Raw genomic sequence first — 15,566 nt, 5'->3', positions numbered from 1 at the left:
TTTCTCCTGGGCATAGTCGGCCAATCGGTGTTAAAAAAGGACAGAACTTTCTTTATGTATTCTACAACAGCAGCAAGAATACTTATTGCAAAGTATTGGAAGACACAAGACTTACCCACACTGGAGGAATGGCAGATGAAATTGATGGACTATATGGAATTGGTGGAAATGACTGGCAGAATCCGAGACCAGGGAGAAGAGTCGGTGGAAGAAGATTGGAAGAAATTTAAAGACTATTTACAGAAATATTGCAAAATTAATGAATGTTAGAATGATGTTGGATTGAAGTTAAGTGGTTTCTAGCGGTATAGGTACAAAAGAATATGGAAAAATTGGTTTTTAATATGTAAAAATTTAATGTTATAATATCAAGATTAAAGATTAGGACTAAAAAGGAGGGAAAGAAATTGTTGGATTAACAAATTGAATTGGAATACAAAAGAGGGAGGTATGAGGAGGTCCGGGAAACAAGTAAATGTAAAAGAAGTGAAGAAAAGATGGAATTGTTTTTAACTGTTTTTTCTTTTTTCTATTTTGTATTTTTCCTTATTATTGTTAATTTTCTTTCTTTTATTAATGTGATTTTTTTTCTTTTGAAACTTTAATAAATATTACTAAAAAAAAAAAAACTCAATGGACAAAAACAACAGGCATATAAAGCCATTTAAGCCATTATGAATTGCATGATGTGAAGGTGCTTTCTTTTGTTTATCTTTAATCTTGTGCCTGTCAATTTCATTGGATGACCTCTAATTTGAAGTGTTATGAGAGAGGGAGTATCATTCATTCCACTTCCTCTACACTATGCATAATTTTATAAGTCTCCATCCTGCCCCACCTTTGTAACCCAGTCACCTAAGCTGAAAAAATGCAAATGCTCTAGCGAGTCCTTATTTCTGGGAAAGGAATTAATGTTATTGCTAAATCACTTATTTCGGATCACACTCTTAATCCCTTGCTGATAATTGGCCACTAATTGAGACATTTGCACATGTACTGATCTCAGGTTGCTCCCATGTGTGTGTAGATGGTTTATTCCATTCCCCTCTCGAGTTTCTAGAACCAAGTACTGCCTTGGTTTTAGCAACATCATTCACTAGCAGGACCAGCCTACCCATGAAGCAGGGTGAAGCGACCGTCTCAGGTGGCAGGAGCCATAGAGGAAGCAAATATTCATGTAGATCTTCCTTCCATCTGTGTTTCTGATGCAGATCTTCACTCACCCTTCTCCCCTGGTGGGGATAGGGGCACCTTTTTGTGGTTAGCCTCGGGTGCCAAAATGTTGTGGGTCAGTCCTGTTCATCAGTGCATTCCACTACAGTTCACCAGAGTATGAGGCCCAAAATAATGAGTTGTACCCAATGAAGCTGTCCTGTTCTGCTAGTGCAGCAGAACTTCTCCTCCCTCTCCTCTCTCTACATACCCTCCTCTCCCAAATCTGCCCTAGAAAGTTGAGGAACCACCAGAATAGAAGTGGGGGATACACAGGGAGGGGGAGTTAAGAAAGGAGAAGTTTCATTGCAAAGTGACAAAGTATATCAGCTTGCTCTGGTACATTGCCCAGTATGGAAGCTTGTGATCAGGAAGCTAATGCCCTGGTCCTCATCTGGTTTCCGGCATAAAATGAAGACATTCTCTGCTCCAAATTCCTTGCAGTAAAGGAACAACTTCATTGGATGCAACCTATTGTCTGTTTATGTATGTGATACTGCCTCATATAATAACCATATAGAGAAAACCATGTAGCTCTTCCTTTCCATAATTTGGCATGGTAGAGCAGATAAGGTGAAACAAAGGCCAACACTTAAGAACATATTTGGCACCATAGGCCAACACAACAAATGTGCTGAAGGCACTTTGGTGCAGCCAGCTTCTGATATGGACAGACTAACTCCATGGGAGCTGTTACACAGGGAAGAAGCATTTCCTAATCCATATTTACAAAAGCCATGCTAGATGCCAACTGGTAATGTTTAGATTCTGTACATGCCCCTTGTCTTCTTTTCTTGATACAGAGTCCCTTAAGATTTTCTTCCAATTTATTCCTTTGAAATGACATTTTTATCAAAGTATCTCTCTCCACTTGAATATATTTAAATGTATTTTATCTTGGGTTTGCTTATTGCTGTACATTGCTGTTCATTTCTCATGTTCCATCTAACAAACCTTGGATTGTTGCCAAAGAAAACTACTGGGGAGAGTGATGGAGAATTATTATTTTTTAAATAATAAAATAAATGCTGTCTAGCTTTGTAATCTTGTTGTGATTTGTTTCCAGAGGATGGGCTGCTGCGAATTGTTTTTGCATGGCAATATGATTTGGCATACTTTTTTTCTGGACTGATAGGGACTAAGTGTGCCCTTTCGATCTTTATTGATATGTCTTTCTGTTGTGAACTGGGAGGTTCTGATAACCAATCTAAAAGAAATGTTCTTCCTTGAGTTCCTATTGGTCTAGAACAAATTTAACAGCTACCATGCCCCTTTTCTCAGTGGTAACCAATGCCTGGTCTCTCAGGCTACAGTACCAACTGATTAGCAGCACTGTTTTATATCAGCAGAATTTTCATCATGGCATGAATAATAATTTCAAAGGATGTCGTCATGAAAGCAAAACACCTGAGCTGAGTGAGTGCTTGGTTTGAAAACTGCAGGCATGGCTCTGAAAATCCAAAGTACACCTTTCTCTGCACAGAAAGCCAACTCACGTTTGACATTTAATATGTACGTTTTCATGCCGTTACACGTCTGCCTAATTGTTTTCAGCAGCCATTCCCAAAATATGAGCAGCATCAACTTCTTGCAATTGAGTGTGCTTGCTTCCTTAAATAACAGGGCAAAATCTTTACGATCCCCTAGCTGCTCAGGCCCTCGACAGGAAATACAGGATCTCCACATGTTGTCTCCAATTTTGAATTATACCTTCTGTGTTTACACTTCCCTGCCACATACTTTATGGAGCCTTTTATTCATAAGGAATTATGCAGAAGTTGCACTCCTTCCATCTAAACAGAAGAAAGCCTTGGAGACAAGTGTAAAAATGGTCCTGTACTTGGGATGAGCTTGCGGGTTCGTAACAGCAGCCACAAGATTCAAATATATCTGCTGTGACAAGCCATTTATATGAGCTTCATAAATTTACGTCGCTGTTTAAGAAAATGGGATATTCATTTGCTTTCTGTGAGAACTTCTAGCCTGAATGAGACAAGACAAAAACAAATAGACCTTTTCAAAAGAGTGAGTAAAGAATAGGTTTTGGAATATTTGTCAAATAACGGATACGGTTTATCAGCCATAGGCTTAAAATGTGCATTTTAAAATAAATGTCCCGAGTGAGAGGATTTCAGTGCCAATATCATTTTTGCAATTGATCTATGTATACATCTGCATTCAAGCAGTGCATTGCAGTTGAATTCCCTTTCGTTTGTCAGTGAAAAATTATCTGCATTAAATTTCTTGAAAATATTGCCTGTGTAGACATTTTATCATATTTATTTTAATTGGTTAAAAGAAACAACTGAGGCTTTGATCACTTGACAGCCCTGGGGCCCAGTGGTGGATGATGTGCAGTTCAGAAGGTAATGAAGTGTATAAGAACAGAAAAACCTCATCTGCCCCTTGCTGGTTTTGGTCAGATTGCATGGGCTGAAGCGTCCCTGTTCTGGTTGAAATTAGCAGGCATTTGGAATCGCAAGAAGCCTTTCTTTACCATTATCCTGTTGTATTCATTTTTTTAATTATTATTTATTGGCAGATTCCAGAAGAACATGATTTGGAGAGCCAGGTCCGCAAAGAAAGGGAGTGGCGGTTTCTGCGCAATGCCAGAGTCCGAAAGCAAGCACAGAAAATCATCCAAAAAGGTGGTCAATTTTTTCTCCCTTACCCACCCCACTTTATACATCTCCCAGCACCAAGGAGAATGCTTATCCACTCTTTACATGAGGCCATGAACAAGAACACTGTTCATAAACCATTTGTTTGGCCAGTGTTGACCTCTTTAGCGTGAGCTTCTGCTCACAACTTCAACTTGTTTTGTTGTAATGGGGTTGTTTGCTTTTGAGAGTTGGACAGCCTTTTTCTCCTTGGGTAAAGCACATGCATGTGGAGTCAGCAGGCTGCTAGTTACAAGAGTCTGGGAGACACATATTGCCAATATGATTTGTGGTTGCCCCACTGTTTCCTAACCCAGGAATGTAGGAGCTACACAAGGATCACTGCCATGGAATATCTGAATGAACAAGGCTGTTCTCTGCTCCTGACTGTTTCCTGACTAACCCAGGAGTTTCAGTGTGCTCCAGTTATATTGTTTTCCTGGGGTGGCAAGTTCTTTCCCTACAAATTGTAGCCCCTTCTTCCTATCCTTGCGTGCCTGTGTTTTAAACAGGTATTTTAGTCCTTGCCTAAGTCAGCTTTTCACTACATTCATTCCACTTTGCATCACTGAGGTCTGGTTTTTAATGTGAGCTGAGAGAGAGTTACAGACAGACAGACACAGAGGGAAAAGACTAATGTGTCTCTCTCAGCAGCAGGACACTTGCCCTCCAACCCCATCTCCTCTTGCGTCCTGTGTACATGCTCCTTTTCGCACGTATGTTGCGTGGGTGCGTTAGTTTAGTAGTGGTTAGAATTAATTAGCTAATTCTCCCTAACCCAGGAAATGTGCATGTTGTAGCTGAGCTATTCCCCACTGACATTCGAAGCATGTGCATATTTTGATTGTGTGTGCGTGCTCAGTAATCCTTATCCCCATGTTAAGATCTGTGCGTAAATGTAAGTAAATCTGCACATGTAATTCTATTGCTGCTGTCTAAAGGTGGGATTCCGGGGGTGGGGGGGTGCGTATGTGAAACATGTGCCTACCAAGGAAGCTTGCTAACACTGAATGCTAGTAGCAGAGCTTTTGGACAGTCAGAAATGGCATGCCCCACCAAAAGCAAAATATTTGAGATAAAACGAATTGCTCAAAGACGTTGAACATATGCTGCTGAACATAGCTAGGCTTTTCTTCCATCCAGTAGAGTTTAGATGGATGCGGCAGCTTGTTTACAAGAGATGGTGTTGCAGGCGAAATGCCAGCATTTTCACCTTCTCCAAAGAGCAGAGTCAGAGTTTGATAGGTGTCTAATACTGCTGGGGTTTCCAGCAAATTAGCTTGTGATCTGCAAGAGTCTGCTGTATCCCCTTCACATTCACAAGGCACCTAAAGGGTTTCAGTATCCTTCGGTTTTATGGGCCCCCATAAATGATTGTTTATTCATATCCTGTCATGTTTCTGCAATGCTTTTTTATGTGTGGCCTCTTTTACACTTACAGCTTCTTTCCCTTCATATACATTGGACTCACGTTTCATCAGCATATATATTCAGTGCTGTACTGAAAGCGCATCTTGCTTATTTATAACTCTTTATTCATTTACGAGGCAGCAGTCAGGCTGTGGGCTTTATTGTTTAATGACAGAGGATATTTGAATTCCCTGTATCTTGCTGAAGTGGCCCCTTAATTTTGCATAGCTGTGGTTAGAATTGACATTTCTACTCTTTCTGCAGCTTGGTTGGCCAGTGAATAAGAGCAAATTTGTGCTGTTCACCTATACTGCCATTTTCAGCGTGACTCAAGATTGCTCTCACCAGGGATGAGAAAATTTGGGGGGACTTTCCGTCTACAGATGTCAGCTGGGGAAAGATTAGTGTGAAATATTAATCTGTCGAAAGAGATGGTCTGTCTCTCACATATAGCTCAGTCCTTTGAGACCTAGTAGGCTTGAGTCAGCAGAGAAGAGAGCCTTACATTTTTATTTTAAAGGAACAATGCATACAACTCTGCAAACAGTTAAGGATGCCAGTTTCAGAATTTTATTTTGCATACTCTTAGCAGTGGTGGAAACACTGGAGGATTTTTTTGGTGCTGTCCATTTTGGAAATCTGCCTCCACTTACCTGCAAAAAACATTTTGTCACAAGAATATATTCAGATTTGCTTTACACCGGAACTCCAGAAAATGATGTTCTTGTGTGAACTTGCCATTAATATTTGGGGGCTTTGAGCCCTATTTAAGTATGAAATTTCAGCTCTTATCGTAGTTGAGCATTATATTGTAAAGGTATCTCTTTTTTCACCTGCCCATTCAGCCTTTATTGGCATAGTGCAATAAGTATTTAACAAGGCACAAACATTTTGCCTGCTTAATCCAATCTGTTCTCGTCTTAACCTCCTTAGAGCGCTGCTATCAAAATCTGAAAAGATTTGCGAGATCTCCAATTTGTCAGGAATGCAAGGCAATGTCAGGAGAGGCTATCAAACAGTGAAGACAACTTGGCAGTCTTCCCCTGTGCTCTCACACAGAAAATAGACATGTAATGCAGGAGGGAATCAAGTACAACAGTTGGGCACTTGCTGAGTGATGTTTTCATTTTCTGTGTGGACCGAGGACAAATAAAGATAGCCTGGACAGAAACAGGGTGGGTTCCCTCCTTTAATTTGAGGAGACCAGGCATAGCATATTTCAAGAACCTCCTTTGTAGAATACTAAATTATGTACATTCAATGTAGTCTTGCATATCAGAATTTATTTTTTATGATTATGAATATTTATTACATTTCTACCCCGCTCTTCCTCCCAAAGGAACCCAGAGCAAACAAAAAACACACCAAAGTGCTAGAACAATACAATAAAAATAAAACATATTTATAAGCAATTTAAAATATTTTAAAACATAAAACAATCATATATCCTCACAGCTTAATAATTTCAAAGTTTCCATGAACAGTCTTTCAGCAATCAGGTACTTGGGTAAACAGGAGTGTTTTTAAGTTCCTGCTGAAAAGTTACTAATGAGGGAGGGAGATTCTCCTCCCGAGGGAGGGCATTCCACAAAGAGAAAACCCCTAGCAGGAGAAGGCCTTCTCGTGAGTTAATGCCAATCAGGCAGCATATATTGGCAGTCCCACTGATAGGACCTTCCCTGCTAGTCTTAGGGCTCAGGATGTTTGGCATTGTGAAAGGTCCTGATACAATTATTCATGTTGTTTTTCTCTTCCTTTTCCCCCTAGGTATTTCACGACTAGATGATCAAATCTTCCTGAACAGGAACCCTGGCATGCCGTCAGTGGTCAAGTTTCACCCATTCACCCCATGTATAGCGGTGGCTGACAAGGACAGCATCTGGTAAGGCACTGGCATTTTAAACACCCTTGAGCTGGTGCCCTGTTCTTGCTGCTAAGCAAAAGCCTCATACATGCAGTCGTCTTGATGTGCCTGGATTTGTTACAGACCCTCCTAATAGAATTTCAGCCTTATTACTTTCTCTGCGGAAGCCGGAGGTGTAATGAAGAGACATTAATCAAACGTTGTTAAATACTCAAAGTGGGATGGGTGGGCTGGAGGAATACATTTGATTTGGAGCCAGTGTATAGAATAACATTTTATTTTATTTTTATCCTGGGAACTTAAATCCACTTGGAACCTGAATCCAACTTACCTATTTGTTTCCCCCCCCCCCCCCGCCTTTCCCAGTTTTTGGGATTGGGAAAAGGGAGAAAAGCTGGACTATTTTCACAATGGGAACCCACGCTACACAAGGATCACTGCCATGGAATATCTGAATGGACAAGACTGTTCTCTGCTCCTGACTGCTACAGGTGGGTCTGGCCTCTTTTTTTTTTTTTTTAAGGGAGGGCTAAGAAAGTGTTTCCTGCCCTGTCTATGGGCCTCATCTTGCATTTCTGTCGCAGAGAGGTGTATTGTTATACATGCTTCCTTATTTTATTCATCTGTTTTAGTAAAGGGACCCACCTTTTAATAAAGTTTGTATTTTTTTGAACCAAGAGTGAAAACTTCCGTAGCCTTTTATTTTGCACTGTCTTCAGTGCATCCTGCCAACAAACTTATTGAGTCACTCACAAAACTCTTCAAGCACACTGGAGAATCTCCGTTTGAGAATCTTCCTGTGAGCTGTCTCTCACCATGTCTGTTGCCCTCACCTTCATTTCATCCCAAGTTCAGAAAATGCTTTGAGAATCAGGACAGTCTAGCACTAGCCTGTTCCCCCATACCAGTTTTTCTCATCCTGACGTCAGGAATCCTAACCATCAGTTTTAACCCCTGTGCACTTTCTTTGGCCGTCACAACTCCAGAGTAATCCTCTGCTCCATAGGACTTCAGGCCGGGTTAACAGATAAAGTAAGCTTCTCCAGAAACCATTATTCTTGCAGGGTGTGTCTTCAGGAATATTGTGCTATGTGACAGTCCCTTCCAAAAGCAGCATTATTTTGTGCAGTCTATTGCCCAGCATATTTTTCCTAAGCATATCATTGTTGTCCTAGTGAACAACACTAATGTTGAGTGCACAAGCAAGACTCCAGGCTCCCATGAACTGCAGTGGGAATCATACGTGTACCACATAGGCAAATGAAAAACTGTGCATCCATTCAGGGAAACATCCACCTCAGCAAAGTGTGGCCTGATTCTCTCTTCTCCCCCCCCCCCCATAAACAATACATTTGAGGCTTTGGTATGTGAAATTCATTTGGAAATTATTGTACATACTATAATTGTTTTCAGTTTTAGCCTTCTTGCTTTGAGTCTATAGCCAAGGTAATCACAAAATCTTTAAAGATAATAATCTGTATTTATTCCAGCCCTATCTAAGTTTATGATACAGTTAATGAATAAAGCTTTGTCCATAACAAGCAGGAAGAAGCTAAACTACTGAGTCTATTTTCATTAACCATGTTTGAATACTGCTGCTATCACCAATTTAGAAATACAGAGACTTAAAAAAACACACAAAAAAGCATCAAACAGCACTTCAGACAAATTTGCTTGGAAGGATACAGTTAATCCCATTCATTTATTACAGTGACTACTGAAACAGATATATTAAGGCAAAATGTTTTGGCTTCTATTTTCTGTGGCTCCCTTTGACTCTCGTGTCAGTCAAAGGGTGCTGTAGTCGTCTTACCACCTTGACTATAGCACCCTTGATTTATATGAGAGCTGGTGAAGAAAGTGGAAGCTGAAATGTTTTGCTATAATACCTCCATTTCAGTAGTCCCTCTACAGATGGATATGGGGATGGTGAGGAGTGAGCACTGTACTATTTTTAGATTAGAGCATCTTCAATGTTCCTGTCTAGTCTCAAGTATATAAACGAATAAAACAAGTGCTGCTATATACTGTTGTAGCAGCAGCAGCAGCATAAAGTGCTGTTTTCCCTGTTTCCTTAAACAGCTGGATTTTTTTTATTGCTGTGGTGTTTGACTTAATAAGGAAAATTGGGCCAACGGACTATGATACAGCTAAAGCATTGCTCCCATGAACAGTGGGGGGAAATGTTTGCTGAATGACAAGAGGGAGCAACAAATAAGATGAAGGTTTGGAGAAATAAGGTGCTGCAAGCAGACTGGTCTTAAAGATTGCCATGCCAGGCTAGAATCATTCATAAGATCCTTGCTCATTTTCAGGGGGAAAACACACTAAAAGAACACTTCGAGGAAAAGAATAAAATAGAAAGCCAACAGAATCTTTATATTACATGTTCTCCAGTTTTTTTTCATAATGTGTGCCTCTAATTTAAAATCAAAAAGAGCTTCCTGTATGGTACCTATATGTTTTGCCTATAGGGCAAATAATGGTTTGGGAGAATATTTCTTAGGAAAGTGTTGCATGGATAAAACTTTAACCTATCAGAATTTGACCTTAATGCTGCAACGCAACCTAGATCAGATCCTTTCCCCCTGCCTTTAGTGGCTACTGTTACACCAATGGGAGATCCAGTCCCCATCTCTTCTTGTACTATAACCCTCAGTGGGTGTTTCCACATGGCAGTTTATTGGAAACTCTGTGTTACTCCTGCAGGGCACATACAGTCTCATCCTCATCAAAATGCAACCCCAAATTATTTTCCCCCATTTAATCCAGATTGATTGTTTCCCCCCTCCTTTTTTTAACCTATCAGAATTTCCACAGAACAGGTAAATCCAGATTAAATGGGGGGAAATGTGGGGTGGCATTTTGATGAGAGCAATTTTGTGCGGATGCTGCAGAACTGTTACATTCATGGACAGCACAGTAAGATGCTATTTGCACCCAGTGATCGTCCAATTCAAAATCAAAATTGGGATAATACTAGGACCGCAGGAAGCAAAATTCCTTCCAAAATGGTGACTTAATTACCAGTAAGGCCGTCTGGAAATACATAATCTATATTGCTGTCAAGCTAGGTTGCTGCCTGTCACTCTGAATGTGGCAGAGGATAGTGGAGCTTGGCATATTACTCCCTTACTTAAGAGGCAAACGGACTCAACAATATGATTAGAAAGTGTCAGATCAAGCTTTCCATAGTAACAATTGATCTCTCCATAAGGATGCCTGCTTCCTGTTTGGAGAACCATGGTTTAGTGGAATCTGTCTGAAGCGGCATGAATTTTCTGCTGGAGCCAAATCAGTAATGGTGATTAATTTACGGTACTGGGTAAGCCCAGCTTACCCTTCTGAGCTGAATTGCCTTATAGTTTTCTTTCTGTCATTCCTTCAAGATGATGGTGCTATAAGGGTGTGGAAGAACTTTGCTGACCTGGAGAAGAATCCAGAGATGGTAACGGCCTGGCAGGGCTTGTCAGACATGCTACCAACAACACGCGGTAGGTATGACCTAGCATTCTATCTGGATTTGAAGGGGCAAAAGTAGTTTGCCATCATTTGGAACAGGGTTAGGTAACATGGAGTGGTCTTCACTGTCTACCTTGTTAACAATGTTCTGGTCTTGATGGAGCTGGTGAGAAATTTCTGCCCTGCAATACTTTAAAAACAAATAATAAATGTAAGATTAAGCAGAGATGCCAGATGGGGAATAGATGCAATCTTTTTCATAGTGCTGAACAGAGGAGTACAGGTGAGTTCTCTTCCTGGACTGCGCTGGAGTTTCATCACTGGAGGTCAGATCTAACTTTTTTGCTTCTAGATAGAGAATTGTTGTGTGAGGCTTTTCTAAGCACTGCCCTTCCTTGGACTCATTATTGCAGCTGGTTTTCTCCTCTCACTTTGGGGTTTTACCCCAAAAACTCACCTCTTGCCACTATCCTTTTTTTTTTGTTTGTTTGCTTGTTCCCTTTTGCCCCAGCTCTGCATGCTTCCCATATTACCTTGCTCAGCCTGCCTTGACTTGGGCACACCGCTTGCAGTATTTCCTGCTGTTCATTGTGGAGGGAGGATGGAAGGTCAAATGAAACATCACATTTACAAGATGGTAGTGCGGGTAGATTTGAGTGTCCCGAACATGTTGAGAATCCAGGCAGGGTTAGGTGTCAACAAGAAACCCATCACTTAACAAGCCCGGCTGAGAGACTGAGGTGCAGTGTTAGGTGACCAAAAAAAACCACTATGCCGGATGTGATAATGAAGGATACTTGCTCTGCTTCCAAGACACGAGGAGTCATTAATGCTCTGACAGTTCTCATTTCTGAACCTGTGCATCTCAGCACTGAAGCCTGACAACCGCTTATTCGAAAACTTCCTGTTGCTAAACCAGCACTTTGCATTCCCTTTAAAATATTTGTGCTGGCATAGCCAGTAAGTGATAGTGGTTTGACACGTCAAAATAAAAATCTCTGCCCTTTGAACATTAAGGGTTTTACATTTCAGTAGCGCTGCCTACATGTTTTCCTTTAATGTCCTCTTCCTCCCTCACATTGCCCTGCTTTTCCTGTATAATGTGCCTTCTACCTATTCATTGGAATTCACAGACGATGCCTCACTCAGATCTTAAAACTTTGACAGACCTTCCTCTGGTTCTTTCCATGGAAAGAATATTACGGTGATTCTGTTCCTCTTCCTTTTGGGCCAGGTAGCCTGAAATTTGAGGTGCAGCTGCTGCAAACCCGAGCTTCTGTAGCGCGCCATTACATGTGCACAGAACCGATCATAAAGTATGGGAAGTTAGATGTCTGCTATAAACATTGCTGTGAGTGAAATCCTGCCATTTACAGGAATATTGTCAATAAGAGCAATGGGGAAGCAGCTAAAAGATGCTTATCTTGCGGTTCTTTAATTCCCTCTGCTGCTTTGAGTGGAGAGTAGAGTACCAAAGTCAAATCTTGTTGATCTCTCCAGGTCTTGTCTTCACAATCCCTTTACCAAGCTTTAAAGCTTACTTGATGTTCATTAAGCATACGTCACCCTAAAGCATCTTGAAAGCACATATTTGAGAATCAGCATAGCCAGTGCTGGATTACCCAGTAGGTAGACTTAATATGTGCTGCTTGGGGCACCTGCAAAGTAGGCACACCAAAAATATTAGCGTGGTGTGTGTGTGTGTATCAAAACAAGCACTGAATTAGTCATCGTAGGAGAAATTAGAACTTTGTTAGACTTCCTTATGCTCCACTACACGCTCTTCTCCCATTTTTCTGTTATTTTTATTACTTATCCCCACCGAAACCAATGAATTTATCCAGAATTTGCAATCAGAAAATCTAGAAAGAAATTATCTTAACTTTAGCATACTTGTAAGGTTTGTGTCACACACACACACACACACACACACAGAGTTACATTAGCAAAGAGTTCAAGTACAAATGCACTAAGCAAAAAGGCTAATTTAAATTGAATACGTATAAAGCAGCCAACCCCATCATCCCCAATCAGTGTGGCCAAGGCTTAGGGGTGATTGGAACTGTAGTGCAAAACATGTAGAGGACACCAGTTTGCTGGAGGCTGATATTAATGATACTGCGTCCAACGCTGGCAAGAATATTTGAGAGCTGGCTTTGAAGTCCAAAGAAAGTGGGATAAATCCTGTGTTACATTTTGCTTCACAAAAATAGACAAGCAAAGTTCATAACTAAATTTTGAAAATATTCGTCTAAGACACTCATAGTCTGATAGCCAATGCATTGCTTCTCTCAACAATCAGTAAGTTAAACTGGAAATGTAGTTTTCTAACCCTTGTAATTTTAGGTTACCAGACGTCCCCGTTTCCTGGGGACAGTCCCTGGATTTACAAATCAGTCCCCATACAAAATCCATTGAAGTTGAAAGGTGTCCCCAGATTCATTGAAAAAAATCTGGTAACCTTAGTGTAATTCCTTTAAAGTAGGTGACGAACTTGTGGCCTTCCAGTTAATGTTGAACTTCAACTCCCATCAGCCCCTGCCAGCATGACCAATGGTTCAGGGATGATGGGAGTTGTAGTGTATCAAAGTTTGCAGGGTCACAGGTTCCCTAATCCTGCTTTAAAAGGTTTAAGATAAGGCGAGAACCTGCTATCACATGGACACAACTTGATATGTATTGCTGTACTCTGATATCCTCAGTTCTGATGTTAACAGCCTATAAGCCCTTTGTTATAAATTCTGAATGAGAGTGACCGTTTTTGGCTAAAAATATACTGTTTAGCTATTATCTCTTCTCTTAAAATAATTCATTTTTATTGTTTTGAGTCACTACAAAAAAAAAAAGTTTGAGGCTGAAGAGAAGTGGCATTTCATTGATTCAGTTCAATAAAATGTGTACAAGCAAATGTTGCCTTAACCCTTGGACTCCAGCAGAGGCTGGTGTGTGCAGTCAAATCCAATTGTATCCTTGGCTCTTCCTTTGAAGTGTCTGCTACTGCTGTTGTCTGTGGCTGCAGTTCAAAAGATGAGAAGACAAGAAAAACCTGCCCATGTAACAACTCCTTTTAAATAGCATTAAGGCATCATAAAAAAAATAAAACGTGTAAGAGTAATGAAAGCAGAACCAACCAACATGTTGACATAAAAAATATACCCATGAAGCATTGATTTACAGATGCAGCCTAGTCTGGGTAATGGGCAATGGTTTGTTTTTTGATAGTAAAGATCAGCTGTTCCTGGTCATCCCCTTTTCACACTTTTCTATAGCATGAGCAAATGATTTCTGTAGAGAAGAGTTGCCCAGGTCCCTTGTGACTGTTGTTTCTGATTTCCACTATGGCTTGGATTTTCTCCCGGTAATTTCCTCACTGGAATAAGAAACTGGTGAATAAGAAACAGCGCTAAGGGAGAGTGATTGTGCTTCCTTTACAGAACTATTAAATTTCTCTTTCGGTCCTTGATTTTGTTACTACCTATGCATATTGCTGTGGGAATGAGAGGGTTAGTTAAATTCACTCTGTGCAAAGGTGCAGGGTGAATTAAATGAGTCCTCTGTAGAAATGAGATTGTTGTTAGAAGTGCTGGCCTTTGCTGTGGAGACTGCTGGTGCAGTTTGGCACAGGGCTGTAATCTGACTCCTGTCTCTCTGAGACCATTGTGCTTGTGGCCTCGATTTTCTGTATGGTGCGTCCTCTTCCTTCCTCTTTTTACATGCTAGTGGAACGATACCTGAATTTTAGCATCCTCTGCTGTTGGTTGTTTTTCCTCCATCTTTCTCCTCCATCTTCTAATCCTCAGTTGGTGATGTAATCATCTTGATGAAAAATGGGTCACTGACCTCACAAGGGGATTGAATGAACAGCAGGAGCAGAGGACACACTTAAAGGAGTGGGTGGACCTGACCTCTTTGTGCAAGCTTTCTCATTTGTGAAGAACAGGCTGGAGTGGATTAAGAGGGATGGAAGGAAAGGAATCTTATAAAAGTGTGTGTAATTCTCCAGCAAAACATTCATGTGCCTATATATAGGAAACCCAAAGGCTTCAGCTCTGTACTGACTACGTACTGCAACAGCAAACAGTTTTTTTCCCCTTAGCATTGGTTATGCCCTTTCCTGGCTCAAATCTACCAAATACATTCATTGTCCATCTAAAAGTTAAAAGGATTAGGTCTAAGAAAGACAGGAGCAAATTTCACATTATGCAAAGTCGTAATATTTTGGATCATGTGAAGATTAGAACAGCTGTGTGAGCACTAGAGAATCAGGCAGGGGGTGGAGGGAACCACAGAATCTATGCACATTATTATGAGTCAGCTCCAGGTTGGTGCTGAATTGGTGTTGATATAATGACCATTTTAATGAAAGCACCCAGGCACCACCAGAAATAGTGCAGGCACAGTTCATATTGTACCACTCCGAAGGAGGTGGGGGGAAGTTGCTGAAATGAACATCCGAATAAATTCAGCACTTGGCTGTTTTGGCCAAGCAGATCTGTCATTCTGACTTGGTCTGTTCCTCATAACAAGAGATGGACCGGTACTAAGCAAGCCCCTTTATTCTCCAGGGTTTTCTTTGTGTGTGTGTGGAGTGGTTCTCTTTTAGATGGTTTTGTTTGCAGTTGAACCAGTGAGAAGGGTGACATGGGGAAATGTGAAAGATATAAAAGCAGGGCAAGCCTTGTGCAAGTTAGTGCTTCAGTAGATTACAGTCTCAAGGTGATTCCTGAGAGGATGCTACTCCCACAGGTGTCAGTTTTGTGATTCAGACACTATTTCAAAAGGTCCTGGTTTATGTAGATTGCATGCGAGGTTTCACATGGAATAGGCAGAGTGACTTTTTTCTTTTCTTTTTTACAAAGAGGATGTTTAAGATGAGTGGTTTAACAGAAAGCATAATGCAGGCTCCTAGGTCAGACTGTAGACTGGTAGGGGAAGGACATGGCAGTTCCCATCAGCAT

The 15,566-nt window shown here is 40.8% G+C and overlaps 1 protein-coding gene and 1 pseudogene across 3 annotated transcripts in view; one reads left to right on the top strand and one right to left on the bottom strand.

The window, feature by feature from the left end:
- Positions 1-15,566, bottom strand: part of LOC308470661 (cytochrome c pseudogene) — a 351,629-nt pseudogene that overhangs the window by 109,727 nt on the left and 226,336 nt on the right. The gene's annotated exons all lie outside the window — the stretch shown is intronic.
- The window catches only part of RPTOR (regulatory associated protein of MTOR complex 1), a 313,545-nt gene that overhangs the window by 270,665 nt on the left and 27,314 nt on the right, over positions 1-15,566 (top strand). For both annotated transcript variants that reach the window (XM_080993602.1, XM_080993601.1), the window contains exons 25-28: positions 3,755-3,860; positions 7,050-7,164; positions 7,513-7,637; positions 10,536-10,640. In XM_080993602.1, coding sequence (XP_080849728.1) covers positions 3,755-3,860; positions 7,050-7,164; positions 7,513-7,637; positions 10,536-10,640 — 451 coding nt within the window. The remainder of the gene's footprint in view (positions 1-3,754; positions 3,861-7,049; positions 7,165-7,512; positions 7,638-10,535; positions 10,641-15,566) is intronic.

Source organism: Podarcis pityusensis, assembly GCF_964106645.2.
Source record: "Podarcis pityusensis genome assembly, chromosome: 2".
NCBI lineage: Eukaryota > Metazoa > Chordata > Lepidosauria > Squamata > Lacertidae > Podarcis > Podarcis pityusensis.
Note: the sequence above shows the minus strand (reverse complement) of the source record. Positions and strands in the feature narration are given on the sequence as shown.